We start from the raw sequence: 23,238 nt of genomic DNA on the forward strand, positions 1-23,238 counted from the left end.
TAAGCCCTCTGACGAGATCATTTTATATACCCAGCGATCGGACGGGGGGCAGCAAACATTATACATAACCATCGACAGCACCGCATAGTATGAACACACCATACGGTAATATAATTATCAACATAACCAAACGATATACACACGGACATACATAAGGTCCACCCACGTACGTCTCGCAGGAAATCTCCATCCTTCGGTTCAGATCCAGACTCTATAAACGCTCGAAAAAATAAGCGCTGTGAAATGCAGAAATTCGCCATTAAAATGAATCAATTGGTACACTTTTAAAATTGTAGGAAATTTGATTTCATATTTTTTTTCAAATTTCTTAAGTTTTCAAAATTTTTAATGACGAATTTAGAAATTTCACAACTGTTATTTTTTAGTGTACCTACACATACTCGTACACTCTCATCCAGCACCTACACTCGCGGATATCATTTGATGACTCTTTCCGGAGTTTTGTTGTTTACGATAAACTGTTTATAGCTGTTTTTGAATTTTAAATAAATTATATTTACTATATGGTAAGAAAACAAAGAATAACACTAAAGCAAAACCACATATAATAGTAATATATGTTTTAAATGCTATTACCAAACGAATCTTTAATTGAGGCTTTGCAAGCAGAGTTGCAAGCGAAAGAATATTATTGAATAAACTGCATATATATATATACATACTATAATGCAACTGTATTGCAAGACAAGCATAGCATTTTATTTCCGAGGCAAAAAGAATTTAAAACAAGACACACACAAGTGAACTCTAACACCTGTGTACGGTTAGCGGTAATCGCAGGTGAGCCTACGGCCCCAAACTTTTGAAGCCGTACCCCCAACAATAAAAAAAAAGACCCAAAGCAACAGCAACAGATAGAACGAAGATCTATGTAAAACACTAGCGATGTGAACGACACAGATATACACAGAACACACAAGAACTAACATATGTGAAATGAGACGAGGAATGTTTATAAACAATAAACAAATGTTTGAAAACTAATAATCGTGATTTTCTTTCTTCATCCCGGCCTAATATTTAATCTCCTATAAGCTCTTTGGCCTTATCTCGTATTTCGAAAAACAACTAAGAACATGTGAGCTCAGATTTATAGCCCTGAACACATAAATTTAATTTGTATTTGCCCATAACAATTTCATTGACAACTCTGAATTTTTTAAATTTATAATATTTATAAAGGTTTGTTTGTTTATACTTTAGTATACAAATATAAAAAAACTACTAAAACGAATTTTCATTTATTTTGTAATACTTAAACCTTATTCTGTTTACTGGACTATCACTACTAAAAACTTTTTTAATTTTGGAATATTATAAAACAATTAAGCCATTTAATATGTGTTATCTATACTTTAATTCAGCATTGAACATATAAAATATGTAACCAAATATTAAGACTTATTTAGTACTACTTTAATTTCGATTACTTTTTTCTTGACCGTCTCTGTGTCATTATGCAGCAGCATAATCTTGTGTGCGTAAATTTTTTGTTGACACTTGAACATTATTATTTTTAAAGGCTGGGAAATGTTCTTATCTACAGCACAGCACAACAAAGTCCAGTTAGTTTTAAATCTGCAACCAAAGGCAGCGGATGTGGTTTTTAAAAAGGCGGAACGAATTAACATATTCGATACGCTACAGACCTATCGATAGCCACGATAGCTTTCCATTTCTTTAGAATTGTGTTTTGTTCTAGAAAATCTTCAATTTGACCAGGGAATTCTATTGAAAACAGTTAAAACGTAGCCTACTTTCGCTTTAAAACAAAAAATGAACCTAAAACATTAAAAAATGTCAGCCCTAATAGTGGAATAATTTGTGGATCCTGTAAAAAAATTAATTGAAACAAAGTAGGCGAGGATCTAGGGATTAGTTGGTTAAACATAAAATAATATGTTTTACGTAGTACTAAACTAAAAGGCCAAGCACTCAGAGCTTAAAAAACTAAACCAGGAACAGCAATGAAACAAAAACAGCAACATATTAAAGATGTATCCACGGTTCGCATCCTAATGCTGGGTGATAAAGGTGGGATTACTTTGATATTAAATTAGGATAGTGCTAATTACTCTTTAATTTGATAATTCCAGGTGTGGGCAAAACCAGTCTGACCAATTTGTTGGCCAGTAGTGCTATAACGCCCACGCCCGCGTCCCGCACCGTGGGCGAGGGATTGTGGAATGTCCAGGTGCGTCTGCATGAGTACTCCATTTCGGTGTCCTTGCCACCCACGCCCACCTGGACATCGTCCTCCTCCTCGGAACGCTCCGGAAAGCATTCCCCGTACCCACGCAGAATGCCCAACAGCGTCGCCAGTGGCGGCATCCTGTACTTTGTGGAGTTCTATGATCTAAACAGCGAAATGCGCATGCGCCGCGAGCATCGCGATAGTTTCTATAAGAACATCGATGGCATTGTCCTCGTTTACAATCTGCAGGACCTGCGCTCCCAAGACAGCCTGCACGATTGGCTGTACGAGCCATTGCGTCAGATATGCAAGTACCGCCACCGGCGAACACGACCCATTTTGGGGCGCCAACATGTCCCAATCTTGGTGGTGGGCACCAGGTTGGATAAGTTGATCCGCCGACCCTTGCGTCGCGGTGGGAGCATTGCCCACCAGCTGGAGGCGGACGAGATCCTTCTAAACTGCCAGGATTCCGAGAGTTTCGCAGACAGGAGCCGCAATGAGGGCAAACTGCGCGACTTTCTCGATCGCGTCGTCGAGTTCAAGGAGCATTTTCCAATCTCTAAATCCCACGACACTTGAAAAGATCTCATCTTATATTTTCTAGTTCCTTGTTGATTTTTAATAATATTTATGGAAAAAATTTAGCCGGAGACTTTGGTTTTCTAGCAGATGGTAAGGACACTGAAGGGGTTTCTATTGCATTTCAGTTATGAAGGTATAACTTTTGTCTGTTTGTTTCAAATAAAGAAACTTAAACTTTTATAGTTTCCTTCCCGGGGTATAAACTCTTCTTAAAAATCAACTTTCCTATAAATGACAAAAGTGATTAGCTTTGGTGTTGATTTTAATAAATTTTATTTGAATAACTATCTTGGTGTTCCTAGACCCCTCTGGAGGATTATTGATCTTAGATCTTAAATCACCTGGATATTATGATCTTCTGGACATTATGATGACAATCTTAGCCGGGAGGCCACTGCATCTGGCGGCCGCCGAGGAAGTGCAAATGCAAGTGGTAAACGGACTGGGCGCCGTGCTTTCCATTGTTGATGACCACGCGGTAGCCCTCCTCCAATCCCAGATCCTTGGCCACCTTGCGTCCCACCAGCATGAGATGGCCCAGCAGATCCGAATCTCCATCCTCCGCTAGCGAAAGTTGGGCAATCGGCTTGCGGGGAATCACCAGGAAATGGGTTGGGGCCTGGGGAGCCACATCGTGAAAGGCCACGCACTGATATAGATTACAAAGATTAGTTTATCCGTCTAGCTAACCACTCAGACTTTAACCCTTACCCTATCATCCTCGTGGATAAACTTGCAGGGAATCTCCTTGCGCAAAATCTTGCCAAAAATTGTATCTTCGCTGGCTGCTGCCGTTTGCGATTTCTCCACTTCGCTCGCCATTCTAGCACTGCAGGTTGCTATATGACGGGTACTGAAATAAGATATAGGCTATATAATCGCTGCACTTTAGATAATTAAGTGTGAATCGCGTGCGCTTACCTGAAAACACGAACAAAATTCCGGCCGGCCGACAAGAACATCGAAAAAGCGCTGCCAACTCGGCTTTAAAAAAGTCCCTAGCATGTCCAAATTTAGGTTATTTTAAAGCTCACAGTTGCGTTGTCAAATATTTTAAATTTTTATTTAAAAAATATATATTACAGGTGTATAAAAGACTTAAAGATAAATGTATACTTTGTCCTTCAATTAAATTAGGGAAACAAATTTAAATTAAAGGTTTTTAAGGGAAAACCAAACATACATGGACTTTGAACCCTCGCAAGCAACAGATGAAATTCAAAAGAGATCTTTAGTTAAACCAGTAAAACTACTCACAACAACAAGTTCCAGTTCCTTCGTGGCAAAATATCTTTGTGATAAAATCTAGACTAATTCATTTGAGAAAACCAAAATAGAAATCGGTTTTTTTATGACGTAATGACGACGCCGTCCTTCTTATCGCATTAATATGTTTTAAGATTAGTTCACAACTATCGGCTAGGTGCAAATTCCAAGCAATCCAATTGAGATTCACACGAGAAAGGGCATTGCTAGTTCCGAAATCGACGAGGAAAGATTGCTAGTCATGGCCACCGTTGAGAAAGTGTCCACCACATCCACGTCGTCATCCTCCACCGTGGCGGAGCGTAAGGCCAATCCCGTGAAATCCTTCCTCACCGGAGGATTTGGAGGCATTTGCAATGTGCTATCCGGCCATCCATTGGACACCATCAAGGTGCGCCTGCAGACGATGCCAAGACCTGCACCTGGAGAACAGCCCATGTACCGGGGAACCTTCGATTGTGCCGCCAAGACCATCAAGAACGAAGGAGTCCGCGGATTGTACAAGGGCATGTCCGCGCCCTTGACAGGAGTTGCGCCCATCTTTGCCATGTGTTTCGCCGGCTATGCCCTGGGAAAGCGTCTTCAGCAGCGTGGAGAAGATGCCAAACTCACCTATTCCCAAATCTTCGTGGCTGGATCATTCTCCGGTCTGTTCTCCACCTTGATAATGGCTCCCGGAGAGCGGATCAAGGTGCTTTTGCAGACGCAGCAAGGTCAAGGTGGCCAGCGCAAGTACAACGGAATGATTGACTGCGCCGGAAAACTCTACAAAGAGGGAGGACTTCGCAGCGTTTTCAAGGGCAGCTGCGCCACAATGCTCAGGGATTTGCCCGCCAATGGATTGTACTTCCTGGTCTATGAAGCCCTTCAGGATGTGGCCAAGTCCAAGTCAGAGAATGGACAAATTAGTACTACCTCAACGATTCTGGCTGGCGGTGCTGCGGGCATGGCCTACTGGATTCTGGGCATGCCAGCCGATGTACTCAAGAGTCGCCTTCAATCGGCGCCCGAGGGAACCTACAAACATGGCATTCGCAGTGTCTTCAAGGATCTGATTGTTAAGGATGGTCCCCTAGCTCTCTATCGAGGCGTGACTCCCATCATGATTCGCGCCTTTCCCGCAAATGCTGCCTGTTTCTTTGGCATCGAGCTGGCCAACAAATTCTTCAATGCTGTGGCGCCAAATTTCTAATTTGGAAATTCTTTTCAAAATTTAAAGTTGTTAGAGAAAGTTTTCTGTTATTTGAAAACCCTGAAAGGAAATATATCTATTTTAGATTGCATACTAACTATAGAACATTCTGTTTATAACTAAACTTAAACGAAGTATTGGGGCTTGCGCATGGTGATGCCATGATCCGCGAGAGCCGGAACCAGATCTTCCATGGCCAGTGTATACTTGCGATCCTTGGGATTCTTCTTATCCTTGCTGGAACTGTGGCCACTGGAGTGCTGGATGTTGGTGGTTCGCGTCTTGCAATGCTGCAGTGCATCGTTGGCAATGTCCGAGATGAATTTCTGGGCAGAAACAGAGATGAGGCGCACTATTTGGGGGTCCACGGAGGAGAAACCAGCCTGTAAAGTATATAATATCAGTATTTGGCAATCCCCTAAAGATCACCCATTAAATGGCTACCGTTTTCAGGGCGTTCATGGTCAGGGCATCTGGAATGGTGGGCGTGTAGTCCTCCAGCTGTCGCAGTAGCTCATCCATATCGGCATCTTCAGCGGTGGCTGGGACTTCTTCAACGTCCAGGTCCTCCGCATCGGAATCCAGGTCGGAATGCAATTGTGGCTCCAACTCCTCGTCTTCGGTGTCCGTGGCGGAGGCCACAGATTCGGCAGGTGTTATGTTGACATCCTCGCCATCAGAAGCCATTGTTTTGCAGTATTCTTTTCTTTATTTCTAGAAATTGTGATTGTTTTCGTTAAGCACAACGTTAGTATGTATGTATTTACATTTATGGTTTGTAATCCATAAATAATCGATAACATCTCACTATCCAAGTATCGCTTGTGCGATAACCCACGTTCTCCCATCACTATTTTTGTGGATATTTTGCGAATTGATTTCTATTTACAATGGTGGGCTCCAATTTTGGCATTATTTACCACAACAGCGCTGGTGGTGCCAGTGGACAGGGAAACCACGGACAATCCTCCGGAGCAGCAGGCATAGGTGGCGGCGATCGTGAGCGGAACACGCCGGCCTCGCATCTCAGCGATTTCATGTCGCAACTGGAGGATTATACTCCGCTGATTCCGGATGCGGTCACCTCGCACTATCTGAATATGGGCGGATTCCAGTCGGATGACAAGCGCATCGTCCGGTTGATCAGTTTGGCTGCCCAGAAGTACATGTCCGACATTATCGACGATGCACTGCAGCATTCCAAGGCACGGACCCATATGCAAACCACCAACACGCCCGGCGGTTCCAAGGCCAAGGATCGCAAGTTCACCCTAACTATGGAGGATCTGCAGCCTGCTCTGGCCGACTACGGGATCAATGTTAGGAAAATGGACTATAGTCAGTAATTAGAGGCTTACTAACGCCTGTTGTATGTTTGTTGTAGTACTTATCTTCTCATTAAATAGAGCTTGTCTTAAATCATAATCTTAATCTTAATTTAGGGCTATGGGCAACTAACAAATATATAGGGACTGAAAATCGAAAGTTATTTTTTGCATTTATGTGTACTCAAAAATTGAAGTTGTAAAGTTAATCATTTCCATAGAGCATTTACAGGTTAATTTTTTATTTATATATAATGTTATTCAAAGCCTATAAACTAGGTGGTTAATACTAGACGCTTGTTCATTGGCATGTTATAAATTTCTTGAAACTGCGCGATGTTCCACCAGCCACTCGGAATGCCAGGACACCCGTGCCGATGGTGACTATATAGTTGATCAGCAAAGTGGTGGTATAAAGCTCACTGGCGTTGAGCAGAGTAATCAAGGAGACAAACAGGTGGCTGCCCACCACATAGCCTATATGAATGTAGTTGTTTGTGTCGAAAGCGTTAAAGAAGATGACGCTCCAGAAGGTGTGCAGTAGGATAATGGACAAAGCCTGGGCAGCCGAAGTGATGAAGAACAGCTCCGAACCACTCTTTAAGCCCATTGTGCCGGGACCACTCTGAAAAGCAGGAAATATCTTTATCCGAAACATACTGATATGTGTCATCCACTTACCATATCAGCCAGCACATTGACCAGTGCAAACATTCCAGATATAATTCCAAATCCCAGGCCTGAGACATAGGCCAGGATGTGTTTGTTGTCCGTCACCCGTGTGTCCTCCGCCACGGCATGTAAACCCTGCTCAGTGCTGCGCAGGATCCTGTAGATAATGTACCGGAAGCCCTCCTGGAATAACACCGAGAAGACCACGCCAAAGGCCAGGAAATCCTTCAGTGGAATCAGGGCGTACCACACGGAAGAGATCAGAAGCGACAGGAGCCAGAAGAAGGCAGCCGCAATCAGGATTATGATCCGCACCGGGTCATTGGCGATGGTGAAGACGAACAGGGCGAAGGGCGGACCAAAGGCGATGAAGGTGCAGCCAAAGAACTCGGGCAACGTCATCTTTTCTTTGTAAGATTCCTGGTTTTCCGCTTGGTTTGTGGGTGTTTTGGTTTACGTGGGAAGAGGAAGCAGAGCTGACAAGAAAGCCGCGTGCTGCCAGACCGTTGCAGTGACTTTGGGGATGCCACACTACGCTGATTCGTTATTTTCATACCCTACACGTTCAGGTCTTTTGATATTATATGTAAGGTTTAAAATGTCTAGAGCTTAATTTAGATATATCTTAATTTAAAAATAAACCTAGTTATAAAGAATTTTAAAAGAGTAACGAAAGCTAGTAGGGTACATGTCCAAGAATAAGTCATGAATCAGAAACAAGATTTTATATATTAAAAAGGTATCAGCTAATCGCATATGTCCATTAAAGTTTTCAGAGTTGCCATATCGAAAAAGAGCAATGTTTTCATACCCTACCATGTAGAGTCCGTTACATTTTGAATTAAACTTTATTCACAAGTTTTTTATATAATCAGTATGTGCCTAAAACTACAATGGGAGTTAATTAAACATAAAATAAATAATATTGGTACTTATTTTAATACCATTTGCATACATATAAATTAGTTTTTTTTAAATAAAAATTACTATTCTCCCACGCGCAGGGTGTTCCACTAGTCGCCTCAGCGCGTTTCACCCGCACTAAACAAAGGGGTCCGTCCCACTTACAATATTTTTGTTTGGGGCGGGATTAGTCATTGTAAATTGAGTCAACTCGGCCGCACTATGCCAACTGCATAATCCGCATCCGCCGTAAACCAGAAGCAAATTGCAAGTGCCCAGCTGCAGATCGTAAAAGCAGCAGCCCAGCGAAAAGCACAAAGAGATTTTTAAGAGACCCCCACGCATACATATGCCCAGTGAGTAAAGTTTTCATCCAATTAGCAGGTCTTCGTTGATGATTTGCGTTATTTGGTGTTTTCATGTTTGTTCCCCAGTTCACGCCGTGATGGCAAAGCGCCTGCTGCCCCACCAACCGTCCTTCGATGGGGAGGCACCTGGTCCGGATGAGCTGGACAGTCCAGCCATCGAGGCGGCGGCCCTCGACATTCCCCCGCCGGAATCCGATAAGGCGCTCCTAAAGGGTTTGTATGATCAGCAATCTCCCGTGAGCATTCCACAGGGGAGCCTCACAGGAACGAATTTTCCATGTCATTGAGTAACTTAGGCCAGTATTTAATCAGATATCTTGCAGTTTTACAGTGGGATAAATAAAAACCTTAGGAAGAAAAATACTTTTTATTTGATCAGATTTTTCATAGTAAAGGTATTTGTCCTCTGCATTTTATAACATAAAGGCTCGACTATTTAAAACTCAAGATTCAGGATTCAAGGCTCAACAAAATTAACTCAATGTTTTAAATTTGTAGGTGTCTGGGAGCGACCCACGTCTAATGCCGACTTCAAGCCGCCCACCGATGGGAGCACAGTGCTCCGCTTCGACATCCTACTGGCGCACATTATGCCACCCGATGGCGAGGATGTGAAGATCAAGCGATTTGTGGTCTATGAACTGACAGTGAGTCAGGATGGGGCCACGGAGGACACTCAACCGGCGAAAATCGAGCGTCGCTACACGGACTTTCGAGAGCTTTTCCAGGGATTGAAGCGAACACATCCCACCGAGATGGCCAACAAATACTTTCCGGCCAAGGTGCTGATGGGTAACTTTAAGTCTGAGCTGATTGGCGAAAGGAGTGCAGCCTTCGAGGCGTTCCTCACATATGTGGCCAGTCAAACGAAGCTCCGGGATTCGGAGGACTTTCTGCGCTTCCTACAGCACGATGAACTGTCCAGGGCGTGCCAGTTTCTGGATGAGCGTCGCAACGAGATGGCCATACCCATTCTGGAGAACTGTTTCCGCTTGCTGAACAAGATCTATATGAATCGTTCGCGGCCGGTGCTCCTGATACTTTGTCGCCTGGTGGCGGCCTGCACCTCATCTCCAGTTCCTCATCATGCAGCCGAAAGATGGGCTCTGTTGGCTCTAAGTCGCTTTGAGACTCTGTGCGATATTGATTTGCTGCCGCTCTACATTCCTCTGCTTCACACCTGTGCACACCTTTGGTAAGTCCATCCCATCCTTATTTACCTTAATTGGCAAGCCTAATGCCGTATCCTTTTAGGTGGCAGCGCGGCCAGGACCAAAAGCCAATCACCGACCGACTGACTGATATGTCCAAGCAGGGCATCAACACTGCGAACACCGAGAGCCTCATGCAGGCCATTCACAAGATCGATCCACGCACCGAAACCATTTGAATCGGAATCTCCACCAGAGTTATCATCCATTAGTTGAGCATCATGTTCTGTAGTTTTTAGACGTCAAGCGTAAAGTGCAATTATAGATTGTGTGCAATTAGTATTAAGGTGAAAGGAGTATTTATCAACCTTTAAGGTCGCACCAGCGTTTTTTTCCAAAGTAGTTTGTTAAAAAAGTTTACAAAGTATAAAAATCCTTATCGATGTCACAAAAACAAATTAGCCAACATTGTTATTACTTTTTTTTAAATCAAAACTTTCTCTTGTTTATTTGGCAATTCAAATCTGTGATTTTCAAATGATATTAATCAATATTTTATTTGTTTAAAGTAAAATTTATAATCTCCGTTTAATTAACATTAAATTTTCTTTGTCTACCTTTGTAGCTAATATTAGTATTGCGAAAAATATGTGTTAAGCGAAATTGGAAAATCAGTAATGGTAACTTAAAGGTTAGTCTAAGCGTGTTTATGTTTCGTGTTACGTATTGTTTGATATTGTGCACTCGTTTCTGTAATTTGTACCCAGTGGGAGTTGTGAATAAACTATGCACTATATCTTTCCCCGCCAACGTGAATCACAAATGTATTATTGAAAGTCCATGACGAACAGTCTGCAAATCCAAGCCTAGAATTCCATATCAGCTTGAAAAACATCTGACAAATCTCGATCACATTTTCCATAGTTATTTGTTCTTACTGCCCAACAATGCCTTGTGATTGCTTTTTTGTCAATGAATAAATATTATATTCAAATGTTTTTTTGCAGAATCGTCAAATTTTTACGGTCAGGTTTGGTCATTTAACGCTAAATGGTAAATATATTTAATGGTTTGTTATTTGCTTATGCTGGAGTTTCTAAGTCATTTTGGGGTTTAAACTTAGATCTAGGAGTGCGCTATATTTAGTATTTAACTTATTGCTAACTGCTGTGAGGATCTTTTGACCGCACTCAAAATGTACAATATGAATTAAATATAACTTATGACGTCACACAATCGATTCAACTATATTATAAATATATATTGGGGTACGTGCGTTTTTAACAAATTGTTTAGCGCCCTTGCCACATTACATACATCACTCAAAATGTACAAATGAATCAATTAATCCCGGTTCCAGCTTCCATTTGATTAACGGAAGAGTCGCGTAAAGGTTTTCAAGGCTTGCGAAATGGCTTTCGTTGTGTCAGATCTGCAAAACGATATATGTATGTATAATGTTAGAGTTTATGTAAGAGAATAACAAAGAGAAGCCTTACCTCAGCACTGTGCTGCTGAACTCATCCAACTGCTGCTGCGTGGCGGTCACATAGCCACCGCTGTTCTTCTTGGGCAGCGCCTCCAGAGCCTGGGCCAGAAACGGCTGCATCCGATCGTTGCCCACCACCTGCTTCAGTTCGTGCAGCACCTCGGCCACATCGGCCAGCATATAGGAGTGCAACTGGAAGACGGAGGCCTGAATCAAGTTCATGACCAAAGCTCCGCCATGCTGATTGGCCAGTTCCACCACCAAGGGACGACATTCTGCATTCCTACTGTGGCTATTCGTCCTGCCCCAAACCAGCAGATTGATGAAGAACTTCATCACCGACGAGTTGGCCTCGCGATGGTCCAGCGCACAGGCTATCAACGCGCACTGGAAGATCGGCGTGATGAGGCTGCTCTGGAGCAGCTGATGCGGACAGCAGTCCAAATAGCGCGAGGCCAAGCGAAAGAAATCGTCCACGGTATCTGGGTTGTTCTTAAGGCCATTCTCCATCTGCAGCAGGCCGAAGGTGGGTTCGATAAATGCCTGCAGCATCTCCAGCAAGACACCGATGCACTCGCTCGTCCTGGCGAACTCATCCACCAGTATGGAGCCCACATAGAGGAAGCAACTGTGGTGCTGCACGGCATATAGCACTACCATTTGCTTGATCAGCGGCTCCACCAGCTGCACCGCTTGCTTTCTCACCATCCGGATGCCGTAGCGGATCAGTCGGCAGGTGCGCTCCATGATGCGCAGGTCGCTCTGGTACTTGTCCATGACCCGCGAGATGAGTTGCCAGGCGTCGTTCAGAATGGCCACCGTGGGATGCTCGACGGTGTCGGGCACGTCGGGATTTGTGTGCCGGATGATGGCGCAGGCTCTGTCTATCCAGTAAACGGGATCGCTGCGCTCTCCCTTCTGGACACTAGCTTCACTATTACTACTCTCTGTCAGCAGAGCCAGCGGTTGCAGCTGGAAGCCGACAATTTCCCGCAGAGCTGGCTGCAGTTGCTCCCGCGGCAGACGCGTGAGTATAAGTGATATGCCCTTGAGCAGGCCAATGGCCACGTCATTGTTAATCTGAAAACTGTCCAGACTGCGGGCAATCTCCACCAGACCGCTGATGTGGCACACCATCTTCTGGCGGCAGGCGGAGCAAATGGAGGTCAGTGCCATGGCCGCAGCCGGCGCCAAGCCATTCTTCTGCTGCAGAGCGAACAGCAGAAAGTTGAGCACCGCCTCCAAGGATTCCGCATGGTTCTCGATCCATTCGCACAGCTCGCCGATCAGCAGGATCGCCGTATATCGAACAGCTATGTGAGTTTGCTCCGACATATTGAGGATCGCCTCCACCACCTTGGGTATCACCTCGTTCTCCTCTCTGCGGGTAGTTAAGTTAATTGTTAATCTTATATTTCATGAAAAAAGTCCATACATACGGTAGTATATTTTTGGCCACATTCTGCATAATAAATAGCGCCGCTTCTGTGGACTCCCATGTGGTTTCCGGTACCTGCAGGATGTGGAACATTTGCTTAAAGCAGGCCCCTGATCCCACAATAAAGGCCACATCTTTGATAAGATCTGAAACCTTGCGTCGAAAGTCCTAAAAGGAAATAACAAAACGATTAATACAACTATCTTTCTCCCCTTCAACATATGCCGAATAATGATTTCTGTTATTATTAGGCTTAAAGTTATTATAAAGTTATTGAACTCTTTAAGTTTTTTTACTCTAGCTGTTAATAGAAACCGGTTTTTATGAGAAATGTCATTCAGACTTAGCTACTTTTAGCATTAAGCAATTTTACAATCTGGTGAAATGGAATTGCTTATTAATTTGATTTTGAATAAAAAATAAATTATATAACAGAAAAATACCTAACCAGTTCGTGGTCCTAATCACACTCACATAGAAATTGTTGTTCTCCTCGATGAGCCCGTCGTGGTCGCTTTCCATCTGCGAGTGGCGGAACAGGGCGCTTATCAGCCGTTCGATGTGCGGCTTAAAGAGCGTTGTCAGCTTGTTGTCGTTGCGCTGGAAGAGATCCTCGCTGAGCTTGTACCACAGGTGGAAGGTGATCTCGGCCACCTCGTAGTCGAAGTGGCCGACGCACAGCAGCACCAGATCCAATCCCTTCAGGCAGTAGTGCGGCTTCTGGGGATCCTCCAGCAGATTGTAGAAGAAGGCATCACACAGCGAGGTGAAAATCCTACAGTAGTTAATCGTTTTGTCGGTATCCTCGTGTGCCACACTCAAGTGATACGGCGTCTCCAGCATGCAGACGGCCCCAAAGATCTGTGCCTCCACCGAGAACTCCGATTCGTTTGTGACGCCATCCGGACGTGACGTGTTCATGCAGGAGAGCAAGGCACATACGCATTCGGTGGCATTGTCGTGCAGCTTGCCCGTGGTCTCCGGCAGCGAGAGCAACCGGAAGGCCAGCTGGCTGAGGGCATTGTTGTACACGTGCGAGAGGGGAAAGGCGTGGATCACCAGCCAGGCACTATAGGTGCGCAATACCGCATTCCATACGCGCTGCTGGTCGAGATCCTCCCGCTGCATGCATGCGCACAGGAACTTAAGGACGCACTCGGCGCTGGCGTCCAGCTGCTTGTGCACCTCCTCTCGTCGATTGGCTCCGAGTCGCAGATACCGGGAGTCTATTTCCTCCGGCAGCACTTTGAGCACCTCCAGCAACGGCCAAATGGCCGCCGGATGGGGTGCCAAAGTCACAAGCAGATCGTTGATCGGCTCCTGCCAGCTGGCCATGAGAAGGGCCAGATCGGCCACCGCCAAACTGAGCTGCGTCACAATCACATTGTCCGTCTGCTCGTCGATCTGCCCGATGTGCGTGATAAGGGAATCCCGCAGGGATTCGTGCGTGTGCGGGGGCAGTTCGCTGAAGGAGTTCTGAATTTTATTCCGCATCGTCTGGGCGGCAAAGTAATTGGCGTGCAGATCTCGCTTCTGGTGCAGCAGCTCGTCCGCAATCGTCCACGAATAGATCTTTATGGGATTAACCAAAAATTAGATAGTTCAGTGCACCGCACACACGACGTCTTCTGAACTCACCGACTTCTGGAACTCCTGCAGCCATTTGTTGGCCTTCTCCTGCTCTTTGGCATTGTTGCCCTGAAACAGGGCACTGATTGCTTGGTACACCACGTCCACCGAGTACGTATCCATTTCATCGGCAGCTATAATCAGCGCATAAATTTTCTTAATTATTATTATACTTTATTAGCGATGGCTGAGGGCGCACATCCCGTCTATCGATAACGCAAGGAAGTAGCGCGCGATAGCTTAGGGATGTGCGTTTTCGATAGTCTGCGACTGCAGGACTTTGACCAGGGTTGTCGAGTGCCTTAACTCTCAAGCGTCAATCTTATAGATTATTATTTGTATTTAGCAATTACCAAATAAAAATAATAACATGTCAATTTCTATCGAAAAATTACATTATATTTGTATCGGCTGATACAATATTATTAATATTAAATTATTACTATTTTGGGTATTTAAACAATATATACAAAAAAAGCTCAGACAGTACATTGCTTGGTGAATAATCCAAAAGTTGAGCTTCTTGACTTTTCCTCACTATTTTTAAACTAAGTTAAGCCAAAATATGCTAAAGAGCTGTTTTAGAAATTCCGAGAGATAAATTTTGGGTCCTTCTCCCAACTGCAGAAAGTACAGAGATTCAGTCGCATAAGTTATTTCGAATATTAATTTTTCACAAATACTCCTACCTTGTGCTACATATTTTATGCCCAAATTAAACCCCAATCCTATTTGATAGAAAACCAATAATGCAAACAAAAAACTAATAAACATTTCGTTTGTTATTTTTAAAACTTTCCCTGCACTATCGCTTATAATATAAATATATATCGTATATCTATAACCATTCGATTAATCGATAACTTTTGGAGCTACTCAACCCATCACTATTTGGTACGGATTGGATTTCAGCAATGCAATGGACTCGGATAGCACTGTAACTTCCTTGGAGGAGAACACCGAGAACTTCTGCACGAATCCCACGCGCGACATCCTCGCCGAGGGCATCACCAATCTCTTCAAGCCGACCATCGAGCGGCTGGACGAGCGTGTGGCCTCCACCATCCAACTGCAGGCAGAGCTGCGTGGCCAACTGGACGCTTTGGCCGCCCAGCTGAGGGACATCGAAAAAGCCCAGAGTCAGATACCCGAGTTCGCGGACAAGGTGAAGGAGCTGCTGAACGTGAAGCACAAGGTGACGGTGATCAGCAACGTTTTGGGCACCAGCCAGGAGCGGCTCACCGGGCTCCACAAGCTCATCGAGAAGGAGCAGCGGCGGCGACAGGCGCTCCTCGACTCTGCACTCAGCACCAACATATCCTAGATCCCCGTCCGCTATGGAGACGCCTTACACCGACCACTTGACCCTGGAGGACTACGAGCAGGTCTACGAGCCGGCGGAGGACTCGTTCCTGCTGCTCGATGCCCTGGAAAAGGATCTGGAGTACCTGGAGCAACTGCAGCCGCATCTTTGCTTGGAAATGGGCTCCGGTTCGGGTGTGATCATCACGGCTCTGGCCAAGAAACTGGCCAGCTGCTCGCTATGTCTTGCCACGGATATCAATCCCAAAGCCTGCGATGCCACGCGAAGAACTGCTGCCCGAAATGGAGCCCGTTTGGACAGCATTCGCTGCAGCCTGACGGATGCACTGCGTCGGCAATCCGTGGACGTGCTGCTCTTCAATCCACCCTATGTGGTGACCAGCGATGAGGAGCTGCATACCCAGAAGTTCGATTCCCACAGCGAGTCCTCAACGGAGCGCAATCTGGTCTTCTCCTGGGCCGGTGGACAGGATGGGCGACGCGTAACGGACATTCTACTGAAGCAACTGGATGACATTCTTTCGCCTCGGGGCGTTCTCTACTTACTCCTTCTGCGGGAGAACAAACCGGAGGACATTATCACACACTTAGAGGGCCTCAAGTTCCGGGCTGTTAAGTTCATGGAGCGACGCATTCCTGGCGAGCATCTGTACATACTGAAGGTCACCAGGTCCTCCTCTTCCTCCTCCACCTCATGACTCGTGCAATAAACTCGTTTGTTCGACTGGAATATCAAAAGCTAGTTGTATTTTAATTAAAAGGTAAACCATATAAAAGTTAACGTTTACATTTGATACTTAAAATAACTATTATTCAGTACAATTTTTATTAAAGATTAACTAATACCTATATCGTCACACCAGAAATTTGTTTTTGGAAGTAATTATTTTAGATCCTTAAAAAGGGTATTTTTGTGATGGTCATAACTTTCTGTCTGTCAAAAAAAAAAGGCATTTCATATTTCGGGCTGTTTCAGAACTGATCTTTTTATACGATTTAAAAAAGGTTCAGTAATTATTAGCTTAAACTAATACCTCATAATTTATCAGTAGGTTTTATTTTAAAATTGTATTGTTATAGACGTGAGGGTATAAGAACTACGACTCATTGTGTCAAAAAAGCTATACATTGAGCTTTTACAGTGGTGGTTCTCATTCTCAGATTGGGGAAAATGCACATAGTTTGGCGGGATGAAAATATGTGCGCTTAAATTTGAAACTTATACCCAATCAGGGATATTAAATATTCCCAACGAAATATCACCTGTTTATTGATACGCTTATATTGCTTCAAAGAAAATAATTGTGTAATTACTTTCGCTCCAAACAAAGCTATTTTAATCATAATTTAGTTTCCACTTAAATCCCATAACCATCCCTTACAGCATTCAATATGTTATTCTATAGGGAGGTTTGCAGAAACCAGTATTGTCAACCCCCGAAAGCGCAAACATGAAATCTGGGAGGGATGGATCCTGTACATCATGTGTGCCGGAACGGAATAAAGGCAGAGGCCAATCAATGAATTATGTACCTACATGTCGGTGGGTAAAAACTCCTACCCCTGACTAAACCACTCTACCCCAATCCATCCTAAGGGGTAGCTGCCCCACCCAAAACGGCTTCTCCAGTGATAAAAACAACGTCAAAGCAATTGAAACAAACTTTTTATTGGCATCTACTAGATGCCAATCGGTATGTACGTATGGTTTTCGCTTTCACGTAATTACAATACTTTATTTCATCGTTCAAAAATGCTTCATATTCTCTTTTTCGATTCGTGGTTCTGTTTGTTTCTGCCTTGCACTATCAAATGGAGGTTATTTTTTGCACTTGGCAGATACATTATTAATTGGTATTTACAAAAATGCATGATTTTTTAACATCGTTATTGCTATGTCTGTATCAAATCGGCATATATATCAGCTATATTGATTTTAATTATTCAGTTGTCGGTAAAGCCTTAAAGCCTTCAGCTTTTCGATCTGGGTCAGTGGGTGGTCTGTGTATATATGTAGAGTATGTATGTCTTTATGGGTTATATCAGTTAGATTGGAGGATAGTGGTGGTCGGGTTTGGGTGGTTTCGGCGGCATTCAGTAGCGAGTACCTTGATTGACCAACTGGGCACATTTCTTTGTCAAATATCAGTCGTTATATTTCGAGAACTCGTTTTGCGATTGTGTATAAATAGTTTGGATACCCTTACTAATAGATACATGTAACATTAAAAGTTTTATTATGTCTTGCTCATTATTCGATTCTCGGGTCGGTTTTTACAATTTACAAATAAATTAAGCTTATCATCGACAATCGATTCGCTCGCACAATTTATCAACAGAATAATTAAACCCTTCGCTTTAATACTGACATAAGTACTTAAGACTATGCATAGTGTATAGTTATAGTTAAATGCTGAAACGAAACAGAAAGATAGAACTCAAACTTCCCGATGTCTTATTTTTTTTTGCCCCAAAAAGCGAAGACCAGGAAATTGTGGGAGCGTGACTGTGGCCACAGTGGGCGCAAAAATTTTGAAACCATAGCTAAAACTTGAGTGTTGTCGTCGAATGCGTGTAGAATATTCATTCGACTTCAATGATTCTTGCGATTTATTTAAATACAATTTTTATGTTTTTATTTGTTTTGTATTTAATTGCATTTGCTGTTTCTTTTTCATTTTTCCATTTTTCACTTTTGTATTTTTTTGTTTCTTTCGATCATTCATAAATGTAACGTCTAATTTAATAATGAATTTTAATATATTGTATGTGTGTGTGTGTGTGTGTCTGTGTTTAATTCACGGGCTTCGTTTACGCTACATTTTTAATCTTTGTATATTTTGTTTTACGCATAAACTGGGCGTTTAAATTAGGACTTATGACATAAAGGAAAGAAAGATTTTGGTTTTGTTTTTTTTTTTTCTTGTATATAGTGGGGATGTTTACTTTTTGTTGGTTTCCGTATAGAATGCTTTTATACGAAAATGCCTTTAATTACAATTTTTGTTTGTTTTGTAGTTTTTTATAAAAAAAGTACACATAAAATACAATTAAAATAAGGTAAGAAATAAAAAATTATTTCTTAAACATAAAAATTATATACTTTTGCGATTTTTTTGTGGTTTTTTCTCCTTCATCTTCTCCTTGTTGTGGTTTATTTTCTGGTTGTTGGTTTATTATTATTTTTTTTTGTTTTGTTTTTTGCTTGTAACTTTTATTTATTATTAATTTAAATTTTTGTTTGTTTTTGTTTGTATTTTTGACTACATTATTATTACGCCTGATCGTCCGAGCCGGAACCGTCATCATTATCATCATCATCGTCTATAGAAGGCAAGGGGAAATTCGGAGATTAGTTTTATAGGGAAAAAGGTAAGGGTTTTTTTGTAAACTCACCATCACATTCAATGTCGTCCTCCTCACCATCGTAGGGTATGTCGTACTCGTCGCTTTCAATTTCACTGTCGCCCTCGACGATTTCCTCCAGAACATCTTCCTCATCAGAATCGCCATCGGCGGCGGCGGCTTTCTTGGCCTTCTTTGATTCTGCGGATTTGGCCTACAAATTATAAAATAATTATTAGTTTTCGGGCAACACATGTATAAAATATTCAATCAATTTAATTTAAGCCCTGGCTTCAGTCACGCTTTTATTTATTATGCCCCTAATCTCATTTCAAACATGTAAATATCCATTTGACTTGCGCATTTTGATTCGATATCGAGCTGCTTTTTTTCGTTTGTGGGAGACTCAAGGAATTAAGAGAAATTGAGGAAAGTTTCGGGAAATGGTCCTACGCGCCCAACTCAAACCCACACATCTCCTTGATCAAGGGCATCCATACCCCTCGCAACTCTCGTTGTGCGTGTGTACATAGTCATAAAATGTATATTTTCAGCCCACAAAAACAAGCACCGACGAAAATCGTTATTTTCGCCGTAAAAAAACATTTGAAAAATGCGCGCGCCAATGTAATTCGCTGCGGCAAAAAGAGAGAGAGAGAGCGGATTACAAGTGCAGCCTTGTTACATCTGTGTTCTGTATGTATTAGGCGACATATTTACTATATAAGGGGAAAAACGGTATATAAAGTGTCCGCATCCGTGAGATACGAAACCAAGCGTGCCATGTAAGACAGAGAGAGTAAGAGGATGACAGAGAGTAGGAGAGCGAGAATGCCGGAAAGAGAGTATCTGTGAGAGCGTCCCATCAGAAGAAACTGTAAACTGTACCTGAATTGCATGAATGAATCTCTCTCCCACTCTCACAGACACACCGAAACGACAGCTGGAAAAAGGCGCAAAACAACAATATGCGTGGGTTCAACTTCTGCCGCTGGCCAACCAGCCAACAACAAGATATTTACGGTATATATTGAGTAGTATATAGGCGGTCACGTTCCCAAGTCAAAGAGTAGCCACAATACATGGGCCCTATTTACCAGCAGACTGTTACAAAGCGGAAAACAAGCGGGCTGTGGAAAAATGTGCAAAATTAATGGCCAGCCCACCGCCCCCTTTTCTTTTATTTCGCTTACAGCATAAGTCACGAGACCCAGAACTCGAGAAATGTGCAAGGGGGGATCTAACCCAGACCCTGTTTGGAATGTTTCAGAATTGGAAAAGAAACAGTATCTAATTAGGGAAAAGTTCACATTCTTGGGAATTAAGCGTACTAAATAGTAGTTCCTACTATTTGTTTCTTTCCTTAATTAGACCGGTATAATGACATTTTAATAAAAGTTGTATTCATTCCTTTTTTGCTACTTATTAAGGGGCAGTATATTTAAATAGATGCATAAAAAAGTAGATTGAAAAGAAAATAAGAATATTTAAATATATTCTTCATGAAGCTGAATGGAAAACTTAATTTGAAAGAATATAGGGAATAAAGTAGACAAAAAAATTCCTTACAGTTTGAATTGAAAAAAAGGCAAACCAATTCTTATCTGAATTCTTTAGAGAGTGCTACTGTACTACCACATACTTTGTTAAAAGTATCTTTATAGAAGCCCCGACTCCCATTTATTCCAATAACTTATAATATTATAGTCACCAAAAAAAAACTAGCTAGACCCTTGCGACACCCTGTAAAACTGTCTTGTTTTATGTACCAAAATAAATACGCATAGGAAAAAAGTGAAAGATAAATGTAAGCACAAACGCAAACAGACAAATGTGTATACAAATTACGAGGGAGAGAGTTGTGTTCCGAGAGCGAGAGAGATTAGAGAGAGGGGTAGTCTCTCCCAAGAGAGCGCTCTCTCTCGTTAAACTGTACATTTTTATTTCGAGTTTGAGTTTGAGAAAAGCGCTTGATTTGCCAATTTATCTGCCTTACTGGCCGAACTATTTTATTTTTATCAAGAAATGTGCTTCTCGATTATGGAATGCGACAGTCGGACACGACCCCAGTCCCCCCAAAAAAAAAAAAAAAACTTGTTCCCAAACCGCGTGCTCCCAACGATACGCCACTAACCAAAAATAAAAAGTGGGAAAACACGACATGAGTAATTTACCGGCCGGCAATGTGTGTTTTCATTGAGAGAGTGCATTGGCATCGCTTTGGCTTTGCATTTGCAATTTGCAATTGCCAGTTTGTTAGTGACTGATAAATAGGGCCAAGAGAATATGAGTTATAGCCGCTATATCTATTGCTTTGTGTAATGCTTTTCAGCGCGGACACGTCAATGCTAATGACCTATGGTTTATTAAAAATACATTACCCACCCCACCCCAGCAGAAAAATCCCATGGGTAACTGTACTCGTCTATACGTATGGCCCTCTAACCCCGATTTGAACTTAACAACAATAATCTTTGATTGCCGGACCCACAATCATCTTGGTTAATCGTAAACAACACACTAACGATTGTGTATATACATATGTATGTACATATGGCCTATCTCTCGCTCTTTTTTCCGTTGGTATATAAGCCACTGAGAGAGTGCGTGCTGTTCCGAAAAACGTGTGTATATCTATTTCTAGAATTTTTCCCCGAACAAAAATGCGGAACTCGCACTTCAAAAGTGAATCATATTAGTAAACAAATAGGTGAATGGTACTTACTTCTGCTGGCCTCTTGGTGCCTTTCACGGATTCCTTTGCGGGGGCAGCGGCGGCGGCGGCATCGGCGGCATCCTCGCCGTCCTTTGACGTACCGTTATCGGCCGCATCGCCGGCGGCATCGGCAGCAGCGGCCTTATCCTCAGCGGCCGCCTTTGCCTTGAGATCGTCCTTGACAGCGGAAACATCCTCCGCCGCCACCTTCTCTACGGCCACATCGCCGTTGTTCTGTTGTTCCGTAGCAGCCGACATGATTTGTGTTTAATAGGTTTTCAGTTTAGTTTTTCCGGAACTATTTGCTGTTGTGAAGAAACACACAGTAAGTTGTTGACAAGAACCAGCGCAAAATACACGGAGGGCGAGCGATAGAGAGACACGAAACGCACCGCACGAAGAGCGCAAACACAGTGGCTGCGCTTCGGCTGCGGCCCGTCTATTTAAGCACTAGCTCTCTGGGAGAGCGCCAGAGGCGGCCAGTCTCTCTCTCTCGCTCTCCCGCTCTCGCTCTCCCTCTCTCTGGGACACCGTTATCGCGTTCGCTCCCACGCCAAAGCATAGCCCCTGTACAATACACTGAAAATCCGATGCGGCATTTTTGTACAGCCGCAGTCGATGGCGGCAGCGCAGAGAGAAGACAACAACAACAGCACCCCAGAGCGAGCGATGGATTTTCGAAATATTTTATATATTTTGCGGTGATCTATTCTATGGTATCTGTAAGGTATAGAGTATCTATATATCAGGCGGCGCTACGAAAGTCGGAAGGATATGTTCCGGTAGGCCGCCATCCGATAGATACTGTTCGCTTAAGAGCTCCTAGGTTCCTAACCACCGATATGTATACCCGTCGACGGTTCGTACAAGACTGAGCTTGCCATCCAAATGCTGGCCACAAATTGCCGCTTGCTTCTTCTTGCGCCAAATCGCCTGCACACTTTTTCGCCTATATCTCAAAGACCGCTATTCTGATCGGGCCGGAGACCGATCGAGGCTATAGCCAGTCGTATTCCCTTAATTTTGGCCTTTTTCCCGAGGCGCTGCGATCAAAACTAGATCTGCAATTGACGAGTTGAGTGGGTTCCCTGATTAATTCCATACAAAATCTGCTTGGGTTCCGTGAGTACAGTTGTGGGCGCGTTTGGCGGTAAATTTGAAAATTGCGCGCACCGGTGGTGCGTTCGTGGGGTTTGCTGGGGTGGGGGTTCCAGGGGGGTGGTGGCGGTGCGGTGGTGGTGCAGTCACTCTGTGGCGTTTTGACCGTTTGTCGGCGGAACAGTGGATGTGGATGTGGATATGTTGCCGATGGGAAGAAGCGTGTTGCAGCATTGTTGCTGCAGATGTGTGTGCCTGTATATTTTGTATTCGTATTTATAGAGTGGACCAGCGTGGGACGCAATGTCGTCGCGGATTGGGGTCAATTGATTGGTAACGTGTGTGGGGAAGCAGGTGATTTTCGCGGCCTAGCAAAAAGTGGGGAGCTATTTTTGAGATTCTAGCGATTTAATTGCACGTAATTAGGGGAAAAGCTATTCGGGGTACTGTACATTGCTATGAATTAGTGTATTAAAAACAAAGGGTTCATATAGCGTCTTAATTAAAAGAAAACATTAGAGCA

At 43.3% G+C, this 23,238-nt stretch overlaps 11 protein-coding genes across 12 annotated transcripts; 6 read left to right on the forward strand and 5 right to left on the reverse strand.

Annotated features, from left to right (window-relative positions):
- The first annotated feature begins 1,375 nt into the window (after positions 1–1,375).
- On the forward strand, positions 1,376–2,982 carry LOC108147928 (rab-like protein 3). Its single transcript, XM_017274710.2, has 2 exons — positions 1,376–2,055; positions 2,118–2,982. Exons 1-2 carry the CDS (start codon positions 1,989–1,991, stop codon positions 2,795–2,797), a joined length of 747 nt encoding a protein of 248 aa, XP_017130199.1. The 5' UTR covers positions 1,376–1,988; the 3' UTR covers positions 2,798–2,982.
- A 67-nt stretch (positions 2,983–3,049) lies between these two features.
- On the reverse strand, positions 3,050–3,804 carry LOC108147932 (histidine triad nucleotide-binding protein 1). Its single transcript, XM_017274715.2, has 3 exons — positions 3,722–3,804; positions 3,512–3,653; positions 3,050–3,449 (listed from the first exon to the last, which is right to left on the reverse strand). The coding sequence occupies exons 1-3, from the start codon at positions 3,760–3,762 to the stop codon at positions 3,180–3,182; spliced, it is 453 nt and encodes a 150-aa protein (XP_017130204.1). The 5' UTR covers positions 3,763–3,804; the 3' UTR covers positions 3,050–3,179.
- Positions 3,805–3,870: 66 nt separating this feature from the next.
- On the forward strand, positions 3,871–5,360 carry LOC108147926 (congested-like trachea protein). Its single transcript, XM_017274709.2, has one exon. The coding sequence runs from the start codon at positions 4,308–4,310 to the stop codon at positions 5,256–5,258; it is 951 nt and encodes a 316-aa protein (XP_017130198.1). The 5' UTR covers positions 3,871–4,307; the 3' UTR covers positions 5,259–5,360.
- LOC108147930 (transcription initiation factor TFIID subunit 10) lies at positions 5,299–6,033 on the reverse strand. Its single transcript, XM_017274712.2, has 2 exons — positions 5,703–6,033; positions 5,299–5,641 (listed from the first exon to the last, which is right to left on the reverse strand). Exons 1-2 carry the CDS (start codon positions 5,943–5,945, stop codon positions 5,384–5,386), a joined length of 501 nt encoding a protein of 166 aa, XP_017130201.1. The 5' UTR covers positions 5,946–6,033; the 3' UTR covers positions 5,299–5,383.
- A 60-nt stretch (positions 6,034–6,093) lies between these two features.
- Positions 6,094–6,683, forward strand: LOC108147931 (transcription initiation factor TFIID subunit 10b). The gene has a single exon (XM_017274714.2). It carries the CDS (start codon positions 6,149–6,151, stop codon positions 6,602–6,604), a length of 456 nt encoding a protein of 151 aa, XP_017130203.1. The 5' UTR covers positions 6,094–6,148; the 3' UTR covers positions 6,605–6,683.
- Positions 6,684–6,808: 125 nt separating this feature from the next.
- LOC108147929 (gamma-secretase subunit Aph-1) lies at positions 6,809–7,741 on the reverse strand. The gene is made up of 2 exons (XM_017274711.2): positions 7,265–7,741; positions 6,809–7,208 (listed from the first exon to the last, which is right to left on the reverse strand). The coding sequence occupies exons 1-2, from the start codon at positions 7,655–7,657 to the stop codon at positions 6,885–6,887; spliced, it is 717 nt and encodes a 238-aa protein (XP_017130200.1). The 5' UTR covers positions 7,658–7,741; the 3' UTR covers positions 6,809–6,884.
- Positions 7,742–8,319: 578 nt separating this feature from the next.
- On the forward strand, positions 8,320–10,493 carry LOC108147992 (sorting nexin-20). Its single transcript, XM_017274807.2, has 4 exons — positions 8,320–8,514; positions 8,593–8,739; positions 9,025–9,721; positions 9,781–10,493. The coding sequence occupies exons 1-4, from the start codon at positions 8,508–8,510 to the stop codon at positions 9,914–9,916; spliced, it is 987 nt and encodes a 328-aa protein (XP_017130296.1). The 5' UTR covers positions 8,320–8,507; the 3' UTR covers positions 9,917–10,493.
- Positions 10,494–10,917: 424 nt separating this feature from the next.
- On the reverse strand, positions 10,918–14,452 carry LOC108147991 (transportin-3). Its single transcript, XM_017274806.2, has 5 exons — positions 14,243–14,452; positions 13,079–14,176; positions 12,606–12,772; positions 11,177–12,547; positions 10,918–11,109 (listed from the first exon to the last, which is right to left on the reverse strand). The coding sequence occupies exons 1-5, from the start codon at positions 14,354–14,356 to the stop codon at positions 11,049–11,051; spliced, it is 2,811 nt and encodes a 936-aa protein (XP_017130295.1). The 5' UTR covers positions 14,357–14,452; the 3' UTR covers positions 10,918–11,048.
- A 654-nt stretch (positions 14,453–15,106) lies between these two features.
- On the forward strand, positions 15,107–15,557 carry LOC108148072 (SNAPIN protein homolog). The gene has a single exon (XM_017274925.2). The coding sequence runs from the start codon at positions 15,153–15,155 to the stop codon at positions 15,555–15,557; it is 405 nt and encodes a 134-aa protein (XP_017130414.1). The 5' UTR covers positions 15,107–15,152.
- Positions 15,558–15,570: 13 nt separating this feature from the next.
- On the forward strand, positions 15,571–16,405 carry LOC108148071 (methyltransferase N6AMT1). The gene has a single exon (XM_017274924.2). It carries the CDS (start codon positions 15,571–15,573, stop codon positions 16,252–16,254), a length of 684 nt encoding a protein of 227 aa, XP_017130413.1. The 3' UTR covers positions 16,255–16,405.
- Positions 16,406–18,502: 2,097 nt separating this feature from the next.
- On the reverse strand, positions 18,503–22,544 carry LOC108147983 (bacchus). Of its 2 annotated transcripts, XM_017274794.2 has the most exons (4): positions 22,453–22,544; positions 21,627–21,922; positions 18,953–19,115; positions 18,503–18,880 (listed from the first exon to the last, which is right to left on the reverse strand). In XM_017274794.2, the coding sequence occupies exons 2-4, from the start codon at positions 21,873–21,875 to the stop codon at positions 18,831–18,833; spliced, it is 462 nt and encodes a 153-aa protein (XP_017130283.1). In that variant the 5' UTR covers positions 21,876–21,922; positions 22,453–22,544; the 3' UTR covers positions 18,503–18,830. The 2 variants fall into 2 exon arrangements, with proteins under 2 accessions (XP_017130283.1, XP_017130282.1); XM_017274793.2 differs by lacking the exon at positions 22,453–22,544 and having other exon boundaries at positions 21,627–22,041.
- Positions 22,545–23,238: the final 694 nt, after the last annotated feature.

This window comes from Drosophila elegans, unplaced genomic scaffold (genome assembly GCF_018152505.1).
Source record: "Drosophila elegans isolate 14027-0461.03 unplaced genomic scaffold, ASM1815250v1 contig_814, whole genome shotgun sequence".
In the NCBI taxonomy this organism is placed as follows: domain Eukaryota; kingdom Metazoa; phylum Arthropoda; class Insecta; order Diptera; family Drosophilidae; genus Drosophila; species Drosophila elegans.

What these genes read in the sequence shown, in the direction of transcription:
- LOC108147928 (XM_017274710.2), top strand. Translation starts at nt 1,989, where the DNA reads ATGAAACAAAAACAGCAACATATTAAAGATGTATCCACGGTTCGCATC. An exon ending in CCTAATGCTGGGTGATAAAG is followed by an intron (nt 2,056 to 2,117) that starts GTGGGATTACTT and finishes TGATAATTCCAG; the next exon opens with GTGTGGGCAAAACCAGTCTG.
- LOC108147932 (XM_017274715.2), bottom strand. Translation starts at nt 3,762, where the DNA reads ATGTTCTTGTCGGCCGGCCGGAATTTTGTTCGTGTTTTCAG. An exon ending in AATTTTGTTCGTGTTTTCAG is followed by an intron (nt 3,654 to 3,721) that starts GTAAGCGCACGC and finishes ATCTTATTTCAG; the next exon opens with TACCCGTCATATAGCAACCT. An exon ending in TTATCCACGAGGATGATAGG is followed by an intron (nt 3,450 to 3,511) that starts GTAAGGGTTAAA and finishes AATCTATATCAG; the next exon opens with TGCGTGGCCTTTCACGATGT.
- LOC108147926 (XM_017274709.2), top strand. Translation starts at nt 4,308, where the DNA reads ATGGCCACCGTTGAGAAAGTGTCCACCACATCCACGTCGTCATCCTCC.
- LOC108147930 (XM_017274712.2), bottom strand. Translation starts at nt 5,945, where the DNA reads ATGGCTTCTGATGGCGAGGATGTCAACATAACACCTGCCGAATCTGTG. An exon ending in CCATGAACGCCCTGAAAACG is followed by an intron (nt 5,642 to 5,702) that starts GTAGCCATTTAA and finishes TATACTTTACAG; the next exon opens with GCTGGTTTCTCCTCCGTGGA.
- LOC108147931 (XM_017274714.2), top strand. Translation starts at nt 6,149, where the DNA reads ATGGTGGGCTCCAATTTTGGCATTATTTACCACAACAGCGCTGGTGGT.
- LOC108147929 (XM_017274711.2), bottom strand. Translation starts at nt 7,657, where the DNA reads ATGACGTTGCCCGAGTTCTTTGGCTGCACCTTCATCGCCTTTGGTCCG. An exon ending in TCAATGTGCTGGCTGATATG is followed by an intron (nt 7,209 to 7,264) that starts GTAAGTGGATGA and finishes CCTGCTTTTCAG; the next exon opens with AGTGGTCCCGGCACAATGGG.
- LOC108147992 (XM_017274807.2), top strand. An exon ending in CGATAAGGCGCTCCTAAAGG is followed by an intron (nt 8,740 to 9,024) that starts GTTTGTATGATC and finishes TTAAATTTGTAG; the next exon opens with GTGTCTGGGAGCGACCCACG. An exon ending in CACACCTGTGCACACCTTTG is followed by an intron (nt 9,722 to 9,780) that starts GTAAGTCCATCC and finishes GTATCCTTTTAG; the next exon opens with GTGGCAGCGCGGCCAGGACC.
- LOC108147991 (XM_017274806.2), bottom strand. Translation starts at nt 14,356, where the DNA reads ATGGATACGTACTCGGTGGACGTGGTGTACCAAGCAATCAGTGCCCTG. An exon ending in TGCAGGAGTTCCAGAAGTCG is followed by an intron (nt 14,177 to 14,242) that starts GTGAGTTCAGAA and finishes AATCCCATAAAG; the next exon opens with ATCTATTCGTGGACGATTGC. An exon ending in GTGGCCAAAAATATACTACC is followed by an intron (nt 12,548 to 12,605) that starts GTATGTATGGAC and finishes AACTACCCGCAG; the next exon opens with AGAGGAGAACGAGGTGATAC.
- LOC108148072 (XM_017274925.2), top strand. Translation starts at nt 15,153, where the DNA reads ATGGACTCGGATAGCACTGTAACTTCCTTGGAGGAGAACACCGAGAAC.
- LOC108148071 (XM_017274924.2), top strand. Translation starts at nt 15,571, where the DNA reads ATGGAGACGCCTTACACCGACCACTTGACCCTGGAGGACTACGAGCAG.
- LOC108147983 (XM_017274794.2), bottom strand. Translation starts at nt 21,875, where the DNA reads ATGTCGGCTGCTACGGAACAACAGAACAACGGCGATGTGGCCGTAGAG. An exon ending in GCACCAAGAGGCCAGCAGAA is followed by an intron (nt 19,116 to 21,626) that starts GTAAGTACCATT and finishes TATAATTTGTAG; the next exon opens with GCCAAATCCGCAGAATCAAA. An exon ending in GGACGACATTGAATGTGATG is followed by an intron (nt 18,881 to 18,952) that starts GTGAGTTTACAA and finishes TGCCTTCTATAG; the next exon opens with ACGATGATGATGATAATGAT.